This window comes from Macrotis lagotis, chromosome X (genome assembly GCF_037893015.1).
Source record: "Macrotis lagotis isolate mMagLag1 chromosome X, bilby.v1.9.chrom.fasta, whole genome shotgun sequence".
NCBI classification, from domain to species: domain Eukaryota; kingdom Metazoa; phylum Chordata; class Mammalia; order Peramelemorphia; family Peramelidae; genus Macrotis; species Macrotis lagotis.
In genome coordinates, this window is record NC_133666.1 from 668615218 (window position 1) to 668642144 (window position 26927).

At 44.1% G+C, this 26927-nt stretch overlaps 1 protein-coding gene across 16 annotated transcripts in view; it reads left to right on the forward strand.

The window, feature by feature from the left end:
- PITPNM2 (phosphatidylinositol transfer protein membrane associated 2) overlaps positions 1-26927 on the forward strand; it is a 261092-nt gene that overhangs the window by 149032 nt on the left and 85133 nt on the right. For all 16 annotated transcript variants that reach the window (XM_074205466.1, XM_074205472.1, XM_074205463.1 and 13 more), the window contains one exon: positions 24696-24869. In XM_074205466.1, the coding sequence (XP_074061567.1) occupies positions 24792-24869 (78 nt within the window). In that variant the 5' untranslated portion in view covers positions 24696-24791. The remainder of the gene's footprint in view (positions 1-24695; positions 24870-26927) is intronic.

A 26927-nucleotide genomic window follows, 5' to 3' on the forward strand; every position in this document is an offset into this window, starting at 1 on the left:
ATTGAAATCACTATTCTGCTTCCCAAACACAATCAAATTCTTTGTCTTCCTTTGTGACTCAGGGTCTAGCTCATTGGCTATCTGTAGCAATGGTGCAAAATTTTTATTTTTATTTTGAGGCAGTCAGGGTTAAGTGACTTGCCCAGGGTCTCATAGTTACTAAGTATCTGAGACTGGATTTGAACTCCAGCCCTACTGACTCTCAGGGCTGGTGCTCTATCCACTGTACCACCTACCTGCCTCTTATAGAAATTCAATTCAAATAGAAATGGAACCACCAAGCTGTATGTACAAATTCTTGTTGGTGCATATTGACTTAGAAAATCACAGATTCACAATATTTATGTTTTATTGTATTTTAATTTATTTCGTTGAAATATTTCCCAATTATATTAGAGTTGTGGTCCAGGTGGGACTTCTGGGCAGTGTGTTTGACAACTCTGATCTACAGTATCTGTTCCAGGTATTTTTGAATAGAGGGACTAATTTAATGGACTGCTCTTCCAGTATTATGTCTATAAATGGACAATACACATTCTATATCCTCTTTATTTTGTGTAGATTCCTGTTCATTTTTATGTAAAAGATGACATTTGCATAGCACTTTTACCAAGCTCTTTGTCTATGTAAAACATTATCCCATCTGAGCCTCACAATAACCCTATGGGGTTAGAAGGCAGAAAAGATGTCAGAGAAATGTGACTTCATTCATCATAGGTAGGATTCAAACTCAGATCTTTCTTAATTGCCAAGCCTGGCACCTTTTTCATTACTGTTATCTTTTACTCTCAGCCAACCCATCACTGAGTTGTAGGGTCAGAGGGTCCCATATTTTGAGTTGAAAGGGAAGTTCAAGAGCAGAGGATAGTACATTTAGAGATAGAAAGGATCTTGGAGGTCAGATCTCTAGTCTTATAGAAGGAATTGAAGTAGAGATAAATTAAGTGACTTACCCAAGGTCACACAGCTATTAAATGACAAGGATGAAATTTCACCTCTGTTCTCTGGTACCAAACCCACTACAATTCTTCTCTCATTCCACCTTAACTCTTATTCTGGTCCAGGATTAGCAAGTAAGATTTGACCTTGGTGGGAGGAAGGATAGAAGAGAGTTGCTTTTCTCTCTTCTTTCTCCTCCTGGTCCTTAAGTACTCTCCCTAAGAGTGGGTTCAGGGCAACATGCCTGGGCGATCTCTTGGGCATTGGTTTCTGGGCTGGGCAGAAGGAAGGGAGGAGCAGACAGTGTGGTAGATGAAGATGGTGAAGGATAAGCGCCCAGCTGCATGCCCCTTCCAAACCTTTGCTCAAGGCACCGCCACCACCCTTTGGCAGCTAGACCAGCCCCCAGTGAGTATATCTTAGTTATCAATTATGGCTAAAGCATCTCCAACATCCTCCCAAGCCCCTGTTGTCTAAATGGTTTCCTTTGATTATTTCCTTGGCAACTCTGGGAGAGTATGTGCCAGTCAGCTTCATGAGATTAATTCTCGCATCCGGCTTGGGGTAGGGGTGGAGGAGTGTGTCTGGAGACCAGCACTCTAGAGCCAAGGTTCTTAGCCTTTGGGGGGAGGCTAGATCCCTTTGGCAAGATGGCAGAACTTGTAGATCCCTGCTCCAGATAATGTTTTTGAATGCATATACATAGGAAACCAATTTTAGTGAAATGAGTATGAAATTATTTTTTAAAAAAGATAGACTCCCAAGTTAAGAGCCCCTGTGGCAAGAGTCCCAGCTGCTCCCTCATTTCCAGATGAGGTCATCATGGGCACTACTGGATCCCTCAGCATAAAACTATCAATTGTAGCACTTTGGAGAGCATGCTTTGGACTATCTTTTATTTTCTTCTCCTTCCAATCAGTGCAGTAACCCTAAAGAGCAAAATGTGTCTTTATCTTAAAATGGGTACAGTCTTTTGTTAAAATATTTACAAGAAAAGAAACTGTGGGGCTTAGATAAATCTGTTGGCTAGCCTTGAATCAGTTTATCTCAAACTCATGGTGACCTTGGGACCAAGTCACAGGAGATACCAAAAGTCCAGAGGAGAGGTGTGGGGAAAACTAAGGGAGGCCTGAGCAATGGGAGAAAAGAGAGATGGATGGGAAACCAGGTCATTGGTTTAATGGGTGTGTCCAAACCCAGCCCCAAGGTGAGGAGAGTCCTGAGAAAAGGTTGGATTCTTCCAAATTTCCCCTCCTTCCTTGCCCCCTACCCTGCCCGCTCTGGTGCTTACCCAAGCTTTTCCAGGAAACTGAATTCTACCTCAACCAAGACAGAGAGCCCCAGTCAATTAAATGTTAGGAATTTTCCTAACGGGGACCTTTAGAGCCTTTCTTTGAGTATTCACTATTTAGCAAGGGCCTGACAAAGAGGAGATATTAATACATGTTTTATTGACTGACTGAACTTAGAACATTTCTTCTAAAGTACCTAAAGAAGATGGAAGGCATGGACCTTAGTATGAAGGTGCTTCATACCCCAAGATGGTACCTTCTTCCTACCTTCTCCTCCTGTTTTCAGCTCTCTTTTCTACCTTGTTTCCCCTATTAGAACAGAAGCTTTTTGAGGTCAGGTGCTCTCTTTATTTTGTATTGCCACCACTTAAACAATTAAGACATGCTTATTTGCTGCTTGTCTGCCTTCCTGTCATCCACTGGGTGAGGGGGAAGATGTTTTCCCAGCTCCCAGGAGTCAGAGAATCATAAATCTATATGACATTGTGCAGTTCAAATTTCCTCATTTTGTAAATGAGGAAACTGAGTCTCAGGAAGATGAAGTGTCTTCCCAAAGATAGTAGGCAAGACAAACAAATTCTCTCCCTGTCCTCTGACTCCACAGCCTACTCTGGGCCAAGGATCTAGATTCCCGTTTTCACCCCTATCTCCCTCCCCTAGGAAAGCCAACCTCAGAGGTGGAAACTGAAGGCATGGAGTAGCCACTTAAACTCTCAATGTTTGGACCTGGCTTCCTTCTCCCTTCCTTCTCAGCCACTGATATTTTTAGGGAGCCTTAAAAGCTCTATCGGAAATGGTTTGGGTCTCTGCCTTTACTCCACCACCTTAAATTCTGGGCTTTCGGAAGTGGTTTTGGAAACCTCTGGTCTAGACTCTTAAAAGTTTTGGCTTCTTCTAGGAGCTCAAGTGAGAAGGTAAGTTTGGAATTGATTGGTTCTCAGTATTATAGACCATTAAGAGACTTGAAAAACATCTACTGCCTTTGTTTTTCCACTGGCCCATTAATCCTTTTTCCATTAGTGTAATTCAGAGCCAGAGATAATGATGTTCTGACTTGTCCAGCTGTGGGGGTGGGGGGCGGCAAGAATGTAGAGAGGCTGGATGCCAAGCTTTCATTCATTTATTAAGAAGCTAGATTCGTGGCCTTTATAAAGTATAGTTACTTAGACTTAGAGTCAGGAAGACTTGAATTTCTGTCCTGCCTTGGATACTTGCAAACTGTGTGATCCTGAGCAAGTCACTTGAACTCTGTCAGCCTCAGAAGACTAATAATAAATCCTTACACCTCCCAGGGTTGATGTGGGGGAATCAAATGAGATAATATCTACAAATCCCTTCCTAAACCTTAAAGGACAGTATAAATGTTAGGTCTTATCATTAGAGGATCCTAGATCACCAGCTGTAAGGGTCCTCCAACCTGCATTTTTTTACAGAAGAGAAAATTGAGGCCCAGAGGGTTGAGGTGTCTTTCTCAAACATGTTCAGATTGTGATTGGAAGAGTTAAGATTGAACTCAGGTTCTCTGATTCTAGACCCAGGTCTGGGGGATACAAAGAAAGTCAAACACCCAGAGCCTGCCCTCAGGGAGTTTCTACTGGGAGAGTTTCCTAGGTATTACCCCCAGAGGAGGTATTCCTACACCCTCTCCCCCCCCCCCAACTGGTCTTCATTTTCCTTAAGTGATTGCTCTCATAATTAAATGATTTAGGCCTGTGGCTTTCAAAATCACTGTGATCCGCCCTCCCTCCCCAATTCCCTTCTGTCTTTCTTCCTCAGAGAATAAGAACCACCATTGACAGTGGGAACATTTTCTAAGATCATGAAAAGAAGCTAAAAGAAGGAAGAACCAATTACCCAGGAAATTTTCGGGGGGGGTGGGCTGCTCTGGGGGTTTTCAGAGGGTTGGTGTGAGGGGCATGGACAGCCCCTGCTGGACTCCAGGCCCAGTGCTGGATCCTGCCTTCATGGTGTCTAGAAAGGAATACAATGACTATGTTAGGTGCATTCACTAGAGTTGGGAACCTCCAGGTTAAAAAAAAAAGATGAATGGAAGGGAGGAAGAAAATGGAATAAGCATTTGTATAGCACCTACTACATACCAACACTGAGCTAAGTTCTTTTTTAAAAAAAAACAAACAAATATTTCATTTAACCAATCAATTGATAAAAGATTTATTAAGTGCCTACTATGTGCCAACCACTATACTCATCCCTGGGAATACAAAAAAAATGGCAAAAGAGGAAATCAGTTAACATTTATTAAGTGCCTACTGCATTGCAGACACTATGCTAAGTAAACCCTGGGGATACAAATGGAGACAAAAGACAGTCCCTGCCCTTCAAGGAGCATACTGTCTAGTGGGAGAAACAGTATGCAAATAAATATTACCAAAACTAGCCATCTACTGGATCTGGAGGAGATAAATACCAGGGAAGGCACTGGGATTAATAGGGATTGGGGAAGGATTCCTGTAGAAACAAGAGATTTTATCTGGGATTTAAAGGAAGCTGGAGAAGTGAGGCTCAGATGAGGAGGGAGAGCATTCCAGGCAGGGAGGAAGATCTAGGCCAGACCTGTGTGAAGAAACCAGTGTCTCAGAGACATGCCAGGGAATAAGTGAAGGAAGACAGGTATTGTGAGGGGATGTGGGGGGGGGGAGGGGTGGTGGATTATAAAGGACTTTGAATGTCTAACAGGATTATGTCTGTGATTCTGGAGGCTACAGGGAACAGGTGGACTTTATTGAGTAGGGGGATAACATGGTCAGACCTGGGCTTTCAGGAAATCCCTTTGGTTCCTGAATGGAGGAAGAATGGGAATGGGGAGAGATCTGAGGTAGGCAGACATCCCCCACCTCCAGCAGCTATTGCCATGGTCCAAGTATGAGGTGATAAAGGTCTGCTCTAGGGCAAGGGCAGCATCAGAGGAGAGGAGAGAAGGGCTATGTTAGGGAGATTTTATAAAAGTAAAATTGACAGACCTAGGCAACAGATTGGATATGGAATGAGAGATAATGGGATGGTATTGTTCTCTACAGTACAGGGAAATCTGAGGTGGGGAAATTTAGGGGATAAAGTTAATGAGTTCCATTTTGGACAAATTGATTTTAAGGCGTCTACTGGACATTTAGTTTGAGATGTCTGAAAGGCAGTTGGAGATATGAGCTTGAATGTCTGCAGAGAGACTGGAGCAGGATTAGAGAGATTTGAGAATCATCAGCAGAGGTAGTGATTAAATTATGGGAAGGCATAGGAGAGATCTACCAGTGATGTAGTGCAGGGAGAAGAGAAGAGGACCCAGGACAGAGCCCGGAGGGACTCCTAGGTCAGAAGTAGGAGGAGAATGGGGAAGGGTGCAAAGAGAGTGATCATCAGTGTCAAAGACTGAAGAGAGCAAGGAGAATGAGAATTGAGGAAAGGTCATTGGATCGGGCTACTAAGAGAGCATTAGGTATGTTTTAATTTAATATGAAGCAACTTTTTAATAGTTTGGATAGACCACTGCAAGGTGGGCCCCTTGGCCAGGGTATCAGAGGAAACCTCTGTCTCAGATGTTCCTGCCTTCACTCCAATGGCAGCATCTCTCCAAGTTCAAGGATTGGTCCGTTTTTTTCCTAGTTGTATCTTCATTCCCTAGTGCTTAGTAGTTGGTTGTTGTGAATATGCAACTATTTGGGATTTTTGTTAGTGTGGGCACCTCCTAAATTGGGGGAGTTTCTGTGAAAGGAAGCTCACTTCCAGGCTAGGACTTAGCAGATAAGTCCTAGGAAGTCTACAGAGCCACAGTTGGCTCCTTTAATCCACAAGCAGCTAGTAACTTGTCCAAGGTCACTAGATCATAACAGAGGCCAGATCTGGTTTCAGACTACAAAAATCAAAGCCAGGCTGGGGATAATCTAGGTCTCTAGGAACATTCCTTCCAATGTTGAGAAGAGGCTATATCCATGGGCTGAGTTAGTTGGGTTTGACCAGTAACTTTGAAGACTAGAAGAGAGATGAGCAGCCCCTTTCACATTGCTAGGACTCCAGAATTGTCCAGAAGTGGTGTTGGTTACACCAGGCCCTTCTAGACCTGATGAAGAGCTGAAATATCCTCCCGGGCCTGGTTTTGATGAGTAGCTGCTGGGCAAGAGGAGGAGGAAGATGACCCATTGTATCAGGTGAGACTTGGAAAGAACTTAGTTGTAGTGTTTTTTTTGTACTTTCTTTGTGATAGGCTTTGTGTTAATGAGGATAGAAGAACAGTGACCCAGTCCCTGCCCTCAGAGAGCTCACAGTCTGATGAATGAGGCTATTTGGGAAACAGTTTTATATGCAAGAGATATACCAGGTAGAGGAGGCTGTGTCTAGCCTTGAGGGGAGACTGCCAGAGGCTGCAAGAGGGGGCAATTTTGAGCTGAGTTTTAAAGGAAAGAAAATAAGAGGCAGGAGGTGAGGAGAAAAAAAATGTTTAGATCCCTACTATTATTACTATTTTATTTTATTTTGGGTCTTTTTTTTCTTTCCTTCTTTTTGGTTTTTGCAGGGCAGTGTGGATCGGGTGGCTTGCATGTCATACGGCTGGGTGATTGTTGGGTCTATGGGGCTGGATGTGGGCTCGGGTGCTCATGGCTCCAGGGCTGGTGCATCGTCCATTGTGCCACCTGGCCATACCTACAATTATTACTATTTTTTTTATTTTAATTTTTTTCTCTCCCCTTCACTTTATCGCCCAAGCAAGTCTATACTCATGGGGAGAGGGGTATTTTGTTTACTCTTAAGCAAGAATATTTTATTAATGTAAAAAAAATTTGTACAAATTGAGAATTAAAAAAATAAAATAGAATGGAAAAAAAATGTTTGGGAGGTGAGGAGGAAGAGCTTTCAGGCATAGGGGACAGCCACTTCATGTGATGTGTGAGGAATAATAGACCAGTGAGATTGAATCCAAGTGAGTGGGATTGGAGGTGGGGCTAGGTAAGAAAGATTTGTGAAGTTTCAGCTGGATTGGGATGTTTGATCTCTTATGCCAGAAGTTATAGGGAGCCAGTGGAAAATATTTGGGAAGAGGCTTTCTGAGGAGAAAGTGTGGCTAGGGTAGCAGGGAGACTAAGGTGCTGGTTATTACTGGACTCCAGATGAAAGGTGATTAGGGCAGACCCTTAACAGAAAAGGGACTTGTGTGAGTGAAGAGGGTGGAATGAATCCCAGAGAATCATAGAGGAGCAACTTAGAGAAGTCGGATGAGGAAGAGGGAGAGCTCCAAGATGACCCCAAATTTACCAGCATAGGCAACTGGAAGGATGATGTTTCCCTGGACAGAAATGGAGAGATTGGATGGAGGGGAGGATTTGAGGGAGCATGTTGGATTTGATGTCTGAGATGTCCAATAGACAGTATTATTATGATTATGATTATGATTATTTGTTGGGAGCCAGGGTCTCTAAGCTATTTGACACAGTCACAGCAAGAAGACTCAAGGCAGTCACACTGCCTGATGGAACAACATTTCCTTCTTCAATATATACATATATATATATATATATATATATATATATATATATATATATATGGATTTCATGCATACCAATATTTATAGGTTTATTATTGATTACAATATTTACTCACCCTAATACTGGAATGACTCTAAAGGAAGGATTTCAGAAAAATTCCTTGAATAAAACAGATTGTAAACTCTGTCCAAATTTAACAAAACTGCCTCTCCCTGAGGCATACAAAAGGTTTCAGCATTATGAAATCTCTGGAAAACCCAACACTGAGAATTCCAAGGAGATGTCAGAATATATACAGGGAAAACAGATAGAAGATGGGTCAGATAGAATTCCAGGGAAATTAATAGTTTTGCCCTCCTTTACCATACACAGGAATATATGAAAAAGATGGTGAGAACATAGTTAGTACAGGTGACCGATATGTGAACTCCAGAAGCCTTAGTTTCATGGGAAAGAATAAAAAAGTCACAGAAACTGTGGTTTCTACCAATAAGGCCTGAAAGAAAAATTGGTTATTATAAGAGTTAACGGATGGGTGGACAAGCATAAAGACCCTCACTATAGATTGTTAAGAAAGTGTATTGAAAAACATTACTTACACAGAAAATATAAAAAACCTTCCATTACAAGAATTGCTTAATTAATAGCTGTAAATGAATTAACAATTATACAATGTAGTAATAAATAAGGTAACAGACAGGTTGAGGTCATCATGGTCTGAGTAGGGATAAGAAATCAATTAACTATATGATTATTACTTAAACTTGTAATCACATGATTAAAACTTGTAACCATATGAACTATATGATTGATGATGAAAATTGTACACTCTTGTAACCATAGGAATGATCTCAGCTTGCTTGCTTGCTTGCAACATACATGATTCTGAAACTAAAAATAAATCCAAACAGCCGACAGTCAGTCAACCTGCTCCTGCCTTTACCTACTTGTTGACTCGACTCATTTCGCCAACTCTATCCCTCCTGTCAGGTTCCAAGGACCCTGCGGAGGCTGGACCCCTGCTATCATCATCATCATCATCATCATCATTATTATTATTATCTCCCATCTGGCTAGACAATGACTGTTCACACAATTTATTTGATCCTTGGTCGTGGCCAGGGATTATTGTTCACTCATTTTTTTTTTCAGTTGTGACTTTTCATGATCCTATTTGAAGTTTTCTTGGCAGATATTAGAATACTTTGCCATTTCCTTCTCTAGCTTATTTTTCAGATGAGGAAACTGAGAAAAACAGGGTAAAGTGACTTGTCTAGCTGTCCACACAGCTAGTACATTTTTGAGGCCAGATTTGAACTCAGGAAAATGAATCTTCCTAATTCCAAATCCAGAGCTCTATCTACTACTGTGCCACCTAGTACAATGATGATAAGCGACATAGAACTTCAAAGTTTGTAAAGGGTTTTATAAATAGTATCTAGTTTTCATCCTTATAGGAACTGGTGAAGTTAGTGCTGTTGTTATGCTCATTTTACAGATGAGGGAACTCTGGCAGACAAGTTAAATGATTTGCTAAGGATCACATGCCTACTAAATATCTGAGGTTAGATTTGAACTTGGGTCTTACTGACTCCAGGTCCAGCCTTCTACCCACTATGCCACCTGCCTTTTTAAAGTCTCTTTAAAATTTGTAATTCTTTGGGGTGGCTAGGTGGCTCAGTGGATAAAGCGCTGGCCCTGGAGTCAGGAGTACCTGGGTTCAAATCTGGTCTCAGACACTTAATAATTACCTAGCTATGTGGCCTTGGGAAAGTCACTTAACCCCATTGCCTTGCAAAAACCTCAAAAAAAATTTATAATTATTCCCACTTTACAGAGGCAAGAGAACTTCCTGAGGGTCACCCAGTGAGTGACAGTAAGTGACAGATAGGTAAAGAGCATTAAGGCAAGGAGTCCTAAGACTGAGGGCCTGTTCTTCATTCTAGTGCCTTTCCTTGGATAATTATTATCCTATTTGTTCTGTATGGCTCTTGTTTTCTTTGCATGTTTTCTTTCCCATTTCTTCCCCAAGTTCCTTTAGAGCAGGGACTATTAACTATCTTTTGCTTCCTTTTGGGGAGACCCTTAATGTTACTTGATTAAGTCACTGGTCCTTTTGGGACTTCCATGTCTCCCCTCTCCTTTCTGCCCCTATCTCTTCTGATGAACATGGATATTACTTATCCTAACCAGGCTTTAGGATTAAGATGGCCCAATAGAGGAAGTGCTTGGCCTAGAGTTTAGAAGATCTGAATTCCAATCCTGCCTCAGACAAGTCCTAGCTTTAAGTATGATCCCCTCACCCCTCTCAGCTTCAGTTTCCTCATTTCTAAAATGGGAATAATAATAGCAGCATTTTTTAGGGGGGAGGATCAAATGAGATGATTTGTTAAGTACTTGGCAAGCTGCCTAACACACAGTAGGTGTTATAAAAATAACTGCTTACTCTCTTCCCTTCCCAGCAGTTCCAAGGATGGTGCATCCCAGGGATGCCCTCTTGCCAGAGGCCAGTGTGTAGTCTAGCTTTGCTGAAGTGGAAGAGAATAAAACCAGGATGGAAATATTCAACTGAAAGCAGCTCAGGGAAGGCCATCGGTGTTGGACTAAGAATTGGGTGGGGCTTAGTGGAAGGAGCACCGAGTTTGGCTGGCCGTACGTGTGTGCGCTTGGGTCCCAGCTCTGTTGCTCCCCCCCGAGCCACCCCCCACGAGACCCTGTTCAAGAAACACCCCCGGCCTTCAGTTTCCTCTTCTGTTGGTCCAGTAGATCCTTGAAGGGCCCTGCCAGCCATAGGCCAGAGAGAGGGAGCCAGTGGGGGGAGGGGCAGTGGGGGGAGGCAGCAGCAGCTCTGTCCTTAGAATGTCAGAAAAGGGATGGGATCCCCTTCTGGTCCTGGTCTCAGCCTCAGCTCACCACAGCCCCTGGCTGGGACTGGCTTTCTCTACAGCACGATTTGAAACGCCAAGTACATTTCAGTCTGGAAACCAAACCAATTTGTGTTGGCCCAGCAGGCTCCAAATTCAATCTGGCCAATGGTTTATTAATGAGACACTAACACAAGACAAGCTTTGGGTTCAGCATGATCAGGATGGATGAGGAGCAGGTTTCTCTTCAATTCCTAAATATCTTGCCCAGCTATCTCTCTCTCTCTCTCTCTCTCCCCTCTTCACTCCTCTTTCTCCCTTTTCTTTCTCTCCTTCCTCCTCCTCTTTCTTCTTCTTCTTCTTCTTCATTCCTTCCTTCCTCCTCCTCCTCCTCTCCCTCCTTTTCTCCCCCTCTCCATCTCTGATCTCTCTTCCTTTTCTCTTCTCTTCTTCCTCTTGCTCCTCTTCCTCCTCTGCTTCTCCTTTTTTCTCCTTTTCCTTTTCTTCTCCTTCTCTTTCTCCTTTTCCTTCTCCTCCTCCTATCTGTTTCTCTCACTCTCTTTTCTCTCTTTCTCTGTCTCCCTTGTGCCTCCATCTCTCTCCCTTTCTTCTCTCCCACCTCTCCTCTCTCTCTCTCTCTCCCTTCTCTCTCTGTCTCTGTGTCTCTCCCTTTCTCCCCATCTCTCCCCATCTCTGTCAATCTGCTGATAAACCTCACCTGGGGAGAGTTCCCTGGGCCCACCGTGCTTGGGCTCCTGCAGCTAATGCTTTTTTTCTGAGGCCATTTGAAGATATTTGTGCAACCTTAGCTTCCCAGAGTCTCAGACTGAGAGGACACCTTTGAAACCATCTTTGCCCAAGTCCCAGCCCTTTCCTTAAAGGCTTCCTCTAGTGAGGAAACGGGCAGGCCATTCCCTTGGCACCAGCTCTCCATCCAGGGCTCCCAGGTCTGCCTCCCTCCCTCTAGTCCCCTCCTCCTGCTGCTGCTTCTGGCTTCTGAGGCCAAGCAGAACTAATCTAATCTCTCTTCCACATGACAGCCCTCAAGTCCCCCATTAATTAGCCCTCTTTCTTCCAGGCTAAACATTCCAAGTTCCTTCAGTAGATTTTCAAAGGGCCTGAACTCCAGCCCCATCAGCACCCTGGGTGCCCTCCTCTGAGCACCCTCTGGCTTATCCATGTTCTTCCTGGAATGTGATCCTCAGAACACATCACAGTACTATAGATGTGGTTTGACCATTCACAGTAATAGAACAAAACCATCACCCTTCAGTATTTCTTTGTATTCTAAAATTACCTGAATTTTTGTTTTGATATTTGTTTCTTAGAGGCAGCTGGGTGATGTCCTGGATAGGTGTTAGACCTCAAATCAGAAAGCTCTGAGTTCAAATGTGAGCTCAGATGTTACTGCTCAGTTGGTCCAATCATGTTCAATTTCTTGTGATCTCATCTGAGGTTTTCTTGACAGAGATACTGGTTTGCCCCATTTCCTTCTCTGGCTCATTTTATAGATGAGGAAACTTGTTTAGGGTAACACAGCTTGTAAGTTTTGAGGCTGTATTTGAACTCATGAAGAAGAGTCTTCTTGACTCCAAGCCCAGTGCTCTTATCCACTGTACCTATGGATGTGGACACATCAATTCTGTTTGCCTCCGTTTCCTCAACTGTAAAATGGATTGAAGTGAATTGAATCATTTTCCTTGTTAAGACTGGATAAGGTTCTGGATTCATCAGTATCTCTTCCTGCCTCTGCCTCTGCCCAACCACTCAGCCCTACCCTGACCCATGACCTCATCTTGGCTGGGTTGGAAGTAAAGACTTCCCAAATCCCAGCCTATTAACCAGAATCTCTCTGTCTCTCATTCCTGTTGGAAAATAGTCCTCCAGTCCCCTATTGACACTGTGGCTGGCAAATGTATTATTTTAGATCATTATCTCACAGAGCTAGAAGCCTAATCTATTTAAACAGAGATTTTAAGAAAACCACTGGGGCCCGAGGGATCCTGAGTAGCTTCCCACAGGTCACCGGGTGATGGCCAGTTTTCTTCAGATGAACAGCCCTGTGGTCAGATTGGTTTGCCCCCCCTCCCCCCTTAGAGTTTTAATGCTCTTCCTGAGAGCCCAGCAGGAGATGACAGTCTAGGAAGAGTATGATGGGAGGGGTGTATGTGCAACAGGGGTGTTAAGCCTCGGGTAGGGAGGGATGTGAACAATCACCCATGTGCAGCCCCTTCTCACATCACCAAACATTAGTTTGGGTTCTGGTCAGTGACTCCCAGCAGTAAAGCTCCATCCACACATGCAAATCTGTAAATCTGAGTCTTTATAAAGTTGCCTGAGGGACACTGGGAAATTAGGAGATATATCCAAGATTTTACCCTCCAGTTCCAATCCAGCCTCAGATACTAGCTATGTAACCTTGGATGAGTCACTTCACCTGTTTCCTCATCTGTAAAATGAGGATAACAAGAGCATCTCCCAGAGTTGTTGAGATAAGTAGAATGCTTAGCTCAGTATCTGCCCATACCATAGGTGGTGTGGACTTGTTAGGCATGATGATGATGCTGAGGATGATGAGAATGATACAGATACCATCCTATATTCTATTTCACCGATGAAGAAAAGTGAGACCTAGAGAGATAGTGACCTGCCCTACTATTTATTAAGCACCTACTTTGTGATGGGCTCTATGCTCAGTGTTGGTGATAAAAACAAGAAAAAAAGAGTCACTGGACGGGCTCCCTCGGGGAGCTTAAAATTTAATGGGATAAAAGACTGAAAAAAAGATCTGTGAGTGCCTTTCTCCCCACAAAGCTTTCTGACCCTGAGGCAAAAATGGACAAGGATGAGTTTAATTAAAGAATTCTGAGCCCTCTTTAAAGGAAGCCCTTGGTTGGAGTTGACTGTTCTGCCTTCTTCTCTCCTACAGAACATGTAGGGTATAAGGGCTAGCTCAATTTTCCAAGAGATGAACTTATCCCTGGGGGAGGGATGATTTTCCTGGAGTGGGCTGCTGGTGGGAAATGGAAGAGCAGAGGAGTCAGAATTTGAACTCTGCCTGTACTTCTCACCATCAATACAATAAGTCCTACACCAGACCTGCCTCTTCCCCCAGTTTCCCATCCTTTCCTGGTTCCTAAGGTCCCCCCAACTCCTTATTTCTAAGCTTTCTTTGTTTTTTCCCCCAGGGTCTCCCCCACCTTCCCTTTTCAGGGCTCCCACCAGATGCTCCCCTCCAGCATGTGGGGACCATAGCTCCTGCAGTGACTTGGCACTCTCTTCTCCCCCCCCCCCCCAGCACGATTTCTGGTTTGCACTGCAGCAATGAGGCCTCTAACTGGGCTGCTGCCCAGGGAGCTTGGGGATAGCAGAGGAAGAGGAGGGCACAGCTGCCCTATCTTCCCTGACCTGTCTGGAAGGGATCCATGTCACTGCTACAAAGGGACCTTGTGGGGTCATTGGAGGTTGAAGGACCAAGGAGAATGTCAGCCATGGACTCCTCCTCACTGGTGGTCTCTCTGTCTGAGTCCCCATTGCTCTTGGTTCTTTTATCAGAGGCCTCTTAGCATCTGTATTGTATGACCTTTCATGGGTGGTCATTTCATCCAACTTGGCTTGTTAATCCCCCTGCATGTCAATGAGGATGATGATGATGATACTGACATTCATCTAGTACTTAGACATATTGTCTCATCTCAGCCTCATAGATAGGTATACTAAGGGGTAGGTGGTCTGGATATCAGCATCCTGCTTTGACAGGTAAAGAAACTGAGGCTTAGAGAATTGAAATCATTCATTTATCCTGGGGTGACAAAGCTATTATAAATGTCAGAAGCAGAATTTTAATCTAGATCTTTCTGATTACTGATCCCACTCTCCCTGCTGTACCATACTTCCTTTCAGGAATAATTGAGATAGTAATAAACTTTTATATAGAACTTCGAAATTTCCAAGTCACTTTTTTATACATTATCATTCTGAACAATAGCCCTATGATGAAGGTAATGTAGGTTTTCTCATCCCTATTTTAAAAGTTGGGAAAATCGAGGCTCAGAGGTAAATAGGACTTGCCTATAGTCACACAGATAGGAAGTGTTGGTGGTAGGATCTGGATACAAGTCCCTTGCTCTTATGGTCTCTGAGGGAAGACCCTGCTTCAAATTTCTTTTTTTTTTTCACTTTTATTTATTTTTGGAAGGCAATGGATTAAGTGACTTGTCCAAGGCCACACAGCTAGGTAATTATTAAGTGTTTGAAGTTGGATTTGAACTCAGGTCCTCCTAACTCCAGGGTCAGTTCTCTAACCACTGTGCTACCTAGCTTCCCCTTTCATATTTCTTTAACATTTTAAAATTTACAAAATGCTTTCCATAGAATAAGATGTGAGATACACTGTGTAGATATTTTTATCTGAACAGGAAGTACAATGGATGGAGTCCTGGGTCTGCTAGTCAGCAAAGACCTGAGTTTAAATCCAGCCTGTTATTTTCTAGCTGTATGACCCTGAGCAAATCATTTAACTCTGTCTGCCTCAGTTTCCTCAACTGTAAAATGAAGGTAGTAATGGCAACTAGAAGCTTGATGAGAGGATCAGCATTTGCCTCCCATCCAGGGTCATTTCCAATTGTCCTGATCCATATATGGCCACTGAGCCCAGATGATTCTGGAGGAGAAAGTGAGGTTGGTGATTTAGCACATACCCTTTACTCAAAAATACAATTCATGTGCTTGTCATGATATCACCTCCCCTGATGTCATGATCTTTTTTAAGAACAAGAGACAAACATCATCATCATCATCATCATCATCATCATTTGTAAAGCTCCTTGCAAACTTTAAGGTGCTGTAGAAATGCTAGATATTATTAATTAATCATTGGGGATACTGAGTGTCAGAGAGACACTAGGCTCATCAGACTCCCTCTAAGCCTATCCAAGTGTTCTTTCCCTGTCACCCCCCAGGACTCAGTCTCATTCCAGTGCATTGTTTGGTGTCTTGAAGAAGATACACAATGGCACAAAGAAATGTTCATCAAACCAGTGAATGTGTAGATAAAAAAAACTAGGTTTAGCACCTATAAGAGTGTAAGTTCCTGTAGTCAATCAATCAGCAAGCATTTATTAAGCTCCTGGCACTCTGGGGATGCTAGTACAAAGGATGAACCAATCCCTGTTATCAGTGAGTTTCCATTCTAATGGGGAGAACTCCAAGCAGTGCTTTATGCTTCTCTGATCTGATACTGCCAGATTCTAGTCTGGCATCTTGCACATGGTCAACCTTTTAAAAAAAATTTATGCATTATTATTATTATTATTATTATTTGCAAGGTAAATGGGGTTAAGTGGCTTGCCCAAGGCCACACAGCTAGGTAATTATTAAGTGTCTGAGGCTGGATTTGAACTCAGGTACTCTTGACTCCAGGGCCGGTGCTCTATCCATTGCGTGCCACCTAGCTGCCCCTGTTTTTAATATTTATTTAAGGGAATGGGGTTAAGTGACTTGCCCAAGATCACACAACTAAGCAATTATTAAGTGTTTGAGGCTGGATTTGAATTCAGGTCCTCTTGACTCCAAAGCCAATGCTCTATCCACTGCACCACCTAGCTGCCCCCATGGTCGACTTTTGATGAATGTGTTGGATTGGGTATATAGAGGAGAGGCAGCTTAGTCTATCTGCTAGCAAGCCAGGAGGGCTTTAAACTTCCATTCTCAGGACCTTTTAATTGTTTATCTCCCATGCCTGGGCCCTCCTTCCCTCTGCCCATCATCCTCTTCTTTCCCCCCCCCCTTCCCCAGCTGTCAGCTCCTTCCCTCTGATGAGACCTACTAGCTCTCTCTATGAACCTTATATTTCTATAGTGGGTTCACATGCTTCTTCCCCATTAAAATAAAAGCTCCTTGAAGGCAGGGGCCTTGTTGCTCCCTTTTTTTAATATTCCTGGCAGCAAAAAGTAGGATCTTCAGAAATTACTATATACTGACTGCATTGATTCAGAGAGATGTTGGGAATTCTTGGGGGTACAGGCACTTCAAAGACAATCAGTGGTAATTGAGTAGCAGATACGTCTCTTTCAGGGGTTTGAGGATTTGCCCCTACTGAAAATTCTTAATGAAGTCACTGGTCCAGACTAGGTAAATGCTGTTGACTCTCAGCTGTGGCCCCTGGGAGGGTCCCCCCCTCCCCACTTGTGGAGTCTTCTGCTTTTCTCAGAATCCTAGCCCCCAGAATTGGGGCCATGGTGGCCACCACCCTTTCCACAGATCTGGAGGGAGCTCATTGACTTTTTGAAGAGCCCACAAACTTCTTGGCAAGTCACCTAAAAGGACTTCTGTCTCCTGGTCCAGATAAGCAAGTATTTTTTCCCTATCATCCTTCAGCATGCTTAACTGTCTTTGGAGCAATCTCCAACCAGGGCATAGAAGTCACTTTGAATTCAGCTTGAGTTAGCTGCCTCTGCCAGACCAAGAGTTGGAAAGGGAGAATTATGCCCAATATTGATTATGACCTGGCTGAGGTTTTTTGTTTTGCTTTTTGAGGAGAAGTCATAGAAAGGGACAGTTTGACAGGTCTTCACATAGAAAATATAGATTTTTATTTTCTCATCCCTGTTTTTATGAAGAAACTAAGGCAGAAAAAAAATTATAGGATTGTTTAGTTGGGATCTCTTATTCCTAGCTGACCTTGGGCAAGTCTCTTCACCTCTCTGGCCCTTCTGGGTAGAATGAGGTGGGTGGACAAGATGACTTCTGACCTCCATTTCTGTTCCAAATCTGTTAGCCTCCTTCTGCCAGGAGTCTCCTTGGGAGCTGCTTCATGAATTTTCTTCACCCTCACCCTACCCCCCCCCCCCCGCATCCTGGGAGCCCTCTCTGGCCTGAACATCACCAGTGGAGCAGGATGGCATCTGGACTCGTTCCATCCCCCAGTTGTTAAAAGTGGCAGTTCGGCATTGCCTTGCTCCTAAATTCGATCTGTGACGTCAAAGCAGATCTAATAATGGAATGAAGATTAAGTCCTGTAAACTCCATCCTTGCTGTTATTCCTCCAGCTCCCTCCACTGCTGCTCATTCTTATTCTAATAGGCTGCCTCACCTGCCCTGGGATTTCAGACCATTCGATTTATACTATTTATGTGATTTATACCTCAATACCTACAGTTAATGATCTTCTCCTGCCCTCCCCTTTCAGTTGTGAGTGATGGCCCTGGTTCCCTCATCGTGCAGAGCTTGGAGGTCCCCCCACAGGGCTTGGCTCTGGGGCTGCTGGGCCTGAGCCCAGAGATTGCAGTCATTTCCTCAAGGTCAAACAAAGGGAGAGGAACTGAGAGTCTCCCAAGCACAGACCCCTTGGCTGTGATGCCAGCCTCACTTGGGTGTGAAGGTTCTGACTGGGTGGGCACACTCTGTTGCCTGACACCTTCCCTGTCCTGTATCTTCCCCTTCTCCCCCATCCCCAGTATTATTTCTATAATTGTTTTCATGAAGGCCCCCCCCCCCCAGCTAGAAGCTAAGGAAGAGCCTGTGAAGTAATGTAGAGCTCTCTTCCCAGGTATTCTTTCCCTGATGCTCTAGAAGCTGGCAACCTTTTAACAACCTGGCCACTGTCTGGGCCTAAAACTTGAAGCCGAAAGATCTTTCAGGTAGGGTCCTGAAGATGGGTAGCAGCTTCCAAAGGAGGACATGGATGCTTAGACTGGTCAGTTCTGGGCTGTGCTCAAGAACCACCCCTCCCCTTGGGAAGTCCAGTTCTAGAAACCTTTCTTAACTTGAACATGAAAGTGATTGGACAGACAGACACACACACACACACACACACACACACACACTCTGTGTCTGTCTGTCTGTCTGTCTGTCTCTCTGTCTCTCTCTCTCTCTCATCCAGGTCCTGTGGCCAGAGGCCTTAACTTCACTTCTCTGGGGCCTCAATTTCTCCTAATGGTATCTGACAGTGAATTGCTCAGTAAATATTTAGCTCCCAGTGTGCTGGACATTGTGCTGCCAGGCACTTCGTGTTTATTGATTGTTAAATGTACAGATCAATTAATCAATAACTGTTCATTAAACCAGGAGATCTCTAAGTTCCTTTTGAGTGAAAGAGTGACATGGTAAGGATCAGAGAGAGAGGTCAGGACTTAGGAAGACCTGAGTTTAGACATAATACATGCCAACACTTCCCAACTATGTGATCCCCAGGGAGCTTCTGTGTCTTAGTTTCCGCTCCTGTAAAATGAGGGGAATAACACCTGAAATACCTATTGCACTGACAATGCGAAAATCAAATAAGATAGTAGTGGTTTGTTTTTTTTTGCCTGCTGTGGAACAGTATCTACAGGCTGTTTGGGTGAGAGTTTTGTGGTCTAGACCTATGATTTTTGTAAAGTGTGGGGAACTTTTGGCATGGAAATTCTGCCCACTTTTGCAGATTGGCAACTTATCTCTTCATTTATTGTGCTCAAGAGATTTTTTTCTATTAAAACCAGGAGAATCTTCAAGGGGAGGCAGTGGGGTATCAGAGGGATAGGTTCTGTTCCCATGGATAATAGGAGGAGGAGGAGGGGGAAAAGAGAGGAGGGGAAGGAAGAGGAGGGAGAAGAGAAGGAGGAGGAGAAGGGAAAGGGAAAGAGCAGAGGAAGAAGAGAAGGAAGAGGGAGGCTAAGTGGTGCAGTGGATAAAGCACTGGCCCTGGAGTCAGGAGTACCTGGGTTCAAATCTGGTCTCAGACACTTAATGATTACCTAGCTGTGTGGCCTTGGGCAAGTCACTTAACCCCATTTGCCTTGCAACCCCCCCCCCAAAAAAAAAAAGAGAGAAGGAAGAGGGAGAAGAAGATACTGAAAAGTTAGGGATTTGCCTAGGAGCACCCAGGTAGGATGTGTTCAGGGCACCCAAACAGAGTGGGCCCAGGACCAGCAGCTTGGGGTTTCCTGGAGCCCTCCATGACCAAATCCATGCGTCCTGTGTGCTCAGTAGCTCCGTAACCTGAAGGAAGTCTGAAAGCAGGAGTGAATGGTTGGGGGGGAGAGGAGCCCCCAGTTTTCTGCTCTTGCCAACTTATATTTCTAGCTTCATCCTTTCAGAACATGCCCAGAAAGCTCCCCCTGTGGTGGGTCTTAAAATACAATCCTGTCTGACCCATCACGACTCCAGCAGGGACAGAGATGAAATACATGTCTGACTCTCCCACCCTCTGGCAGCAAAATTACATCATCTGAGTGTTCAAAAGTTCCATTGCCTGCTCTTCCTCTTCTTCCTCTTCCTCCTCTTTCCCCTCTTTCTCTCTCTCCTCTCTCTTCCCCCGCCTTCTCTTTTTTCCTCCCCTTCCTCTTTCTCATCCTCTTCTTTCTCCTCTCCATCTTAATTCTTCTCTTCCTCAGCCTCTTCCTTTTCCTTCTCTTCCTTCCCCTTTCCTCTTCCTTTTTCTCCTTCTCTCCCCTCCTCTTTTTTCCTATTCTTTCTCTTCCTTTTCTTCCTCTTCCTCCTCCTCCTCCACCTCTTTTCCCTCCTTTCTTTTCCTCCTTCCCCTCTTCTTCCTCTTATCTGTGGAACCTATGCCTCCCCTTGAAGATTCTCCTGGCTTTAACAGATAGATTTCATAGCAGTTCCTCTCAGAGAATGGGGGGCAATTGGTTTTGGAGGTAGCAAGCTCTGTCCCTCCTACCCACCCCCACCTCCCCAGCCCAGCCTCTGCTGGCCCAAATCTCCTTTTTAGGCAGCCAGCAGGATCCCTGACTATTAGCTGATCAAAAGATTATTTAGTTGTTAAGGGGACAAGCGGAGATAAGTTACAGAAACACAGGGACTCAGCTTGGACGGACATTTTTATAGCTCCATCTCCTGAATGGTATTCTGGCTTTAACTCTAGTAGAAAAAAGAAACATACCTGGAAAGTTTTACTGTGGAGCCCTAAAGCCCCAGGCCTCTTCCCGCCTTGGGTGTGGTCTCCAGGGGTGGTGGTCACCTTCTACTCACCAACTGACAGACTGGCAGTGATCAGTACTGCCAGGTCAGGGATTCTGGGCCTGGGCAGCTTTGCCCTCTGTCCTTCAGGGCCTAATTTCTGTGTCTCTATCAAACTGAGGGGTTTTTTGAGGTGCAACGCTCATTAATAGAGATCTATTCATCCTACTTCAATCCAGCCACATCCTCCACATGCTATCCTCCCCTGGAGGTAAAGACCTGGCAGCAGATATATATATGTATATATATAACCAAATAATAAGTATTTGATAATATATTTCTATCATATTATTAATATTATTGTATTTATATATATGTATTACAGACTGTCACACATGGGTTTGCACCAGATTCAGTTCATTCTCCATCCATATTTTTCCTAGGCCTAGCCTGGGCTCACATTCCAACCTTTTCATAAAGGCCACCTGATTGCTCCAACACTTTTTCTTGATCCCCCTTCTGAAATATGGAGCATTGATTGTTAAAGAAACGAATCTAGAGCTGGAAAATCACCTGGTTCAGTCCTGAAGGAATATTCTGTCCTGTAATATCACCAAGTGGTTGTCTGATTAGCTCTGCTTCAAGAACTCCAAGGAAGGGAAACTCAACCCCTCCCTAGGCAGCCCATTCCACAGTGGGACAGCAACTCTCATTCTGAGCAAATTTTTTATAGTATCATCAAGCCTAAATTATCCCTTTCTACATTTCCCTGGACACCCCCTCCCCAATGTTCCTATCCTCTGGCACTGAGCAGAACCAGGCTCACCTCTCCTTCACAGAACAGCCTTGAAAAACTTGAAGACAGCTATCACAACTAACACCTCAGAGGACCTGGGTTCAGATTCTTACCTTGCCATTTTTTAATTTATGACCTTGGACATAGACCTCTCTAAATAAGAATGTTGGACTAATTGGCTTCTTGGATCCCTTCTAACTGTAAATTCACGATCCTCTGAGCTGAGTTTGAATCCCAACCCTGCTATTTTCTGCTTTGCCTAACTATGGTAGCGTACCTTAACCTCTGTGGGCCTCAGTTTCTTCATCTGTAAAATGTACAAGATGAACTCTCAGGGTTCTTTCAACTTTAGACCTTTTTTCTCCCCTTTCAACTTAATAGATATTTAGACTCCAATGTTTATAAGGCTCCAAGTAAAAATGTCACAGTCTCTGCCTCCAAGTAAACTTGAGTAAATATAATATTTATGTTTTCAGTCACCTACATTTCCCAAAGTATCCCACTCCCTTCCCCTCCTGACCTTGAATCTGAAGATCCCTTATTCATTCATCCCAAATGGGGGGCCCAAATTCACAGGTTTTTGTTGGAATCACTTAGCTTTGTCCTTCTTAAAGCCTACCCACGGGTGGTCTGCACAGGCTCCACAGGGTAAAAGAGAGCTCTCACCTTCTGGGTTCTATAAGTTCAGCTCCCTAATAGTTCCCTTTACCACCCTCTCAAGTTCAGTAACACTGACTTTCTGGCACTCTCCTCCATACTTCACTTCCATCTTTCAAAATCTCTATTTTACTTCAAAGTTCAGATCAACGCCACCGCTTACTTGAGCCCTTTCCTGATGACCCCCACTTCATTGATCAGTGCTTACTTCCTCCCAGCCCCAAAACCTCTTCTTTGAACTCCTGTACTTGGTGCCTCCTTATATTGTAATATATTTATATGTGTGTTTTGTCCTCTGCCCCCTCTCAATAGGATGTCAGCTTCTTGAGGGCAGGAACTCTTCCCTATTTGTGTCTAACATAGTTCTGGTGTAGATTGGTAGATTGAACAAACAGTATTAAACACCCACTATGTACTAAGTGGTGGGAAATAAAAAGAAAGGCAACAAAGTCTATCCCCCATGAGTTCACAGTGAAAGGTGGGAGAGGGGGAAGAAGGGAGGAAAGAAGGAGGGAGGGAGGAGAGAAGGAAAGGAAGGAGGGAAGAAAGAGGGAGATAGGAAAGGAGGGAGGGAGGAGAGAAAGGACTTGAAAAACAAAGAAAGACAAAAAAAGGTAGTGCCTGTCCTCAAGGAGCTTCTCGTCTAATGAAGGAGACAACTTGTAAATATATAAGTTAGAGAAGGGAGTTCTGAAAAGGATTCTATGACAGAGATATAAAGTATACAGCTAGTACTCAATAGGTGTTTCTTATTTAGATCATGTAAAGGTTTCTGTGATTTTATTGCTATCTGGAACTCCCTTGTTAGGACATTCTGCCAGGTCAGATCTCCATCATGTAGTCATTGCTGGGGTGTCCAGATCTTTAGGGGGACTCGATGACTTCCTCAGTTTCCTGGCTGCCGTGTATTACAGGCAGGACTCTACTTGCTGACTGGCTTTATTCATTATTATCCACAGATCTCTGGAAGAGTAGGTGGTGTGTCATGATCACTTTTACTGAACTGGGTGACTCAAGGAATAGGAGCTTGCTTTGTAACCACAGAGGAGCTTTGCCTCCATGTGAAGGCCTGTGGGCTCTTCCTAGGTTAGTCTGGGCTGGCTGCCTGGTCTTGGATCTTTTGGAGGCCTGACCTTCTTCTCTCCTTCCCTGAGCCAGCACCCAAGACATTGGGCTGTGAATTCAGTCTGAGTAATTGTGCTTGTCTTGGCAGCCTGTCCTTCATGGAGAGAAAACTGAGCTTGTGCAAGTCATTATTTACCTATTCCAACACATGCCAGCAGGGCAGCTGGAGAAAAGCATCCACTGGATTTAGCAGTGAAGCTGACTTCCCTACAGCCCGGTTGTCCTTTGCTGTGGAAGGAGCCCTGGACCGAGCACTTGGGTTCACATCTCAGTTTTGATGCTTTACCAGCTGAGAGACCATGGCAAAGGGTCTTACTTTGGCTTCTTGAAACTCCAGTTTCTTAATCTGGGAAATAGGAATAGCCTTTCTTGCATCTCCCTCTCTAGCTTTGCAAACTAAAATATTCTGTTAGACAATTCCTTTGTTAGATTCTATGATTTTGACAGAAAAGCAACATGTCCTAGACAGAGAGCTAACCTCTCAGAGTCGCCAAGACTTGGGTTCTGGTCTTACCTCTGACACATATTAAGTGACTCTGGTGGTGGGGCACTGTATAAGAATACTGGACCTACTGTCAGGAAGACCTGGATTTAAATCTTTTTTTTTTTTTTTTGGCAAGGCAGTAGGGTTAAGTGACTTTCCTAATGTCACACAGCTAGGCAATTATTAAGCGCCTGAGGTCAGATTTAAACTCAGGTCCTCCTGACTCCAGGGCTGGTGCTCTATCCACTGTGCCACCTAGCTGCCCCTACTTTATTTTCTTTTACAACATGGCTGTTATAGAAATGTTTTGCATGTCTACATATGTATAGATTATATTGAAATGCTTGCCCTCTCAGTGGAGCAGAGGAAGAGAGGAAGGGGGAGAGATTTAAAAAAAAAATGAATATTAAAAATAGTTTTTATGTGTATCAGGAGAAAATGAAATATTCAATTAAAAAAAAAAGAATGGGAACCAAAAAACATTCATCATCCCCCTCCCAACCTTCCAGGAGGATAGATAGTGGCTGACAAGCCACTTTACACAAGATCTACCTCTCATACTCACTGGTTCTGTGATCTTGGATAGTTCAAATAACTTTACTGTCCTTTAGGTCACTCTCTAAGACAATAAGAGTTCCCATATCATTAAAAACAATGGTCTGAATGTGCACCATACTCCCAATCACTCTCTTTGTGATGGAGATGCAATATTCTTCATTTTATCTGTTGAACCAGCACCTAGGACAACTGCCCTGGGATTTCTTTGGTTCAGGGAACTTCCACATGGGGAACCTCCCTCTCCCAATGTCATTGGTACCTACTTTGCCCCCTTATCTTCTCATAGAGTTGCCTTAGGATAGTAGTGGTTGAATGAGTTACCCAGGGTATATTTCCAATTATGTGTCAAAATGCTGGACTAGAACCCAAGATTTTGGAACTTTTCTATCTGCTATGCCACACTCTCTTCCTAGCCCCTAGCTCCATAATTGGAATGGAGTAGGCACTTAATACATTTTGTTGGATTTTTGGAAAAATTGAGTGACATGAAGATGTTGATTGACTCCCTTAAGGTTCCCTCTGAGATATTGTCTCTTATCCCTACCCCCAGAATAGAAAGTGATCCTGGTCTTCCTTCTCTTCCTTACTTAGGAGTCCTCGATGAATTCTATTGGGATTCTTTAAGGAGTCTTCACAAGAAGTCCTTAGGTTGCAGTTCCCTTTAGACGGGAAGGCTTGGACTTCAAGATGCTTATAAAGGAATATCGAATTCCTCTTCCAATGAGCGTGGAGGAGTATCGCATCGCCCAGCTGTACATGATACAGGTAGGTGACCCCATCCCAGGGGGCAGAGCCAGGCTGAAGATGGAGGTCATCTCCAACCTAAGAGCCAGGATCTCACTGACTCCTTGGGGATCCTGGGGGCAGGGATATCAGAGAAGACTAACAATGAAAGATGGAAGTGGAGAAAGAGTCTGGAAGCTATGGGTTCAAGTCTACCCTGATGCATTCTAGCTTGGTGACTAGGCAATTCAGCTATCCTCTTGGTGCCCTGGCTAACTCTCTGTAATTATGAATCATAGCATGCATAGGTGGGGGGGAGTATTTTTCTCTGCGTTTCCTATACATGGAGATCTGATCCAGTTTGTTAAAAGCTGACTTTTTAAGCTCTACAAAGCTTTTCTATTATCTCATTCAATCCTCCCAAATACTTTGGGAAGCAGCTACTACAGGTAATATTGTTCCCATTTTCCAGATGCTTGGGGTGAGGTGATTTGCCTGGGGTCTTCCAATGTTGGATCGAGAACTGGAAGAGTCCTTGAGAGTCATCTAGTCCAATGCCCTCGTTTTGCAATTGCGGAAACTGAGACTCAGAGAGATTAAGTAATTTATCTGTGACAACCTAGATTCTAAATGGTGGAGCTGGAATTCAAACCCAGGACTCAACTCAGATCCCTTTTTGCTGAGGATTCTAGTGTTTTCCAGGGCCCTTTCTAACTTGTCTAAATTCTATATTGCATCATTAGCAGCTATGGGGTTAAAATTCAGTTGAAGGACATGGGCACACTTTGTTTAGAGAATCAAAGATTCAGGGAGCATGCACTTGCTATCTTTAGATCTGTCAAGGGATAGTACCCAGGAAGAGGCCCGACCATTGTGATGTTTGATCCCTAGGGGCCAAATCAAGGAGGAATAGGAGGAAGCCACCAAGGGGCCACCTGAGGCTGAGTGTCAGATGAAAGACAGTGGCCCCAGAGAGGAGTGGGCTGACTCTAGAGGTGGTGGCTTCCCCCGCTTTGGGGACATTAAGGCAGAGGCTGGATTAGTTTCTGCAGCTGACTCAGTAATTTGGTCTCCTCATCTTCAAGGCTTGCATTTTCCCCCTTAGGCCATGCTTCTTTGGAGGAAAGTGTTTTGATTCCGTGTAAGTACTAAAGGCTCTGGAAGCAGTGGGGCCTGGGTTCAAATTCTACCACTTCCCCTGAGCTCCTTTCCAAGTCCTGGTCTATGGGACTAGGGGATATTGTTTCTTGAATCAAGGACACTTATGACCAGAGGCACCCATGCTTCTACCTTTTCCTAGAGCCATTGGAAAATCTCATTATCAGAGCTAGCAGGGGAAATGAGACAACCAAAGGGTCCAGTGCATCTGATGACAAATTCAGTTAAAGTATTCCATGCTGGAGACTGGTCTGGTAGAGTTCCTCTGTCCCCAAGCCTAAAGACCTTTCCTCACCCTGCTGGCACCCTCCTGGGGTAGAGCCCAGAGAAACCAGGAGGAGCCTCCCAGACTCCACAGCTGGTTGTTGGTCAAGAAGAACCAGAGAAGAGAATGGAACAACTGGCTCCATCTTTTACCAGGAAGGGACTAAGTGACGTGGGGAAGGGGAGGCCTATGTCAGTAAGTCTCAACCAGTCCCCAAGACCTGTCAAACCTCTAGTTCACAAGCATTTCAGGTGCATTGTTTGTTTCCCGTGGGGATCCTTTTCATCTTCCATAGAAGCATTGTTCCCAAGGTTACTCTCCTTTAAGAACTATCTGAGATGTCTCTTTGTTGAGCTCCATCCTAAAAACGTGATGACTCCATCGTGGCAATGTTACTTACTGGTCCATGAGACCATTTGATCTGGTCGCAGCTTCTCCCAGGCGAACATCAGCTACTTGTGCTTGCAAACATTTCCTCTCCTTCATGGGGATGGGAATGTTAGCTCCCCATCCATTGAATCATTTGTTCCACTGCAGAAATGTTAACTCTGTACCATAGGGCTAGCATCTCTACAGTGTGGACAGTGCAGCTCCCCTTACTGCTCACATGGGAAGCATCCGCAGTCCAGGAAGGCAAATGATAAATCAGTCTTCTTTAAGTTCTTACAGTGATCAGC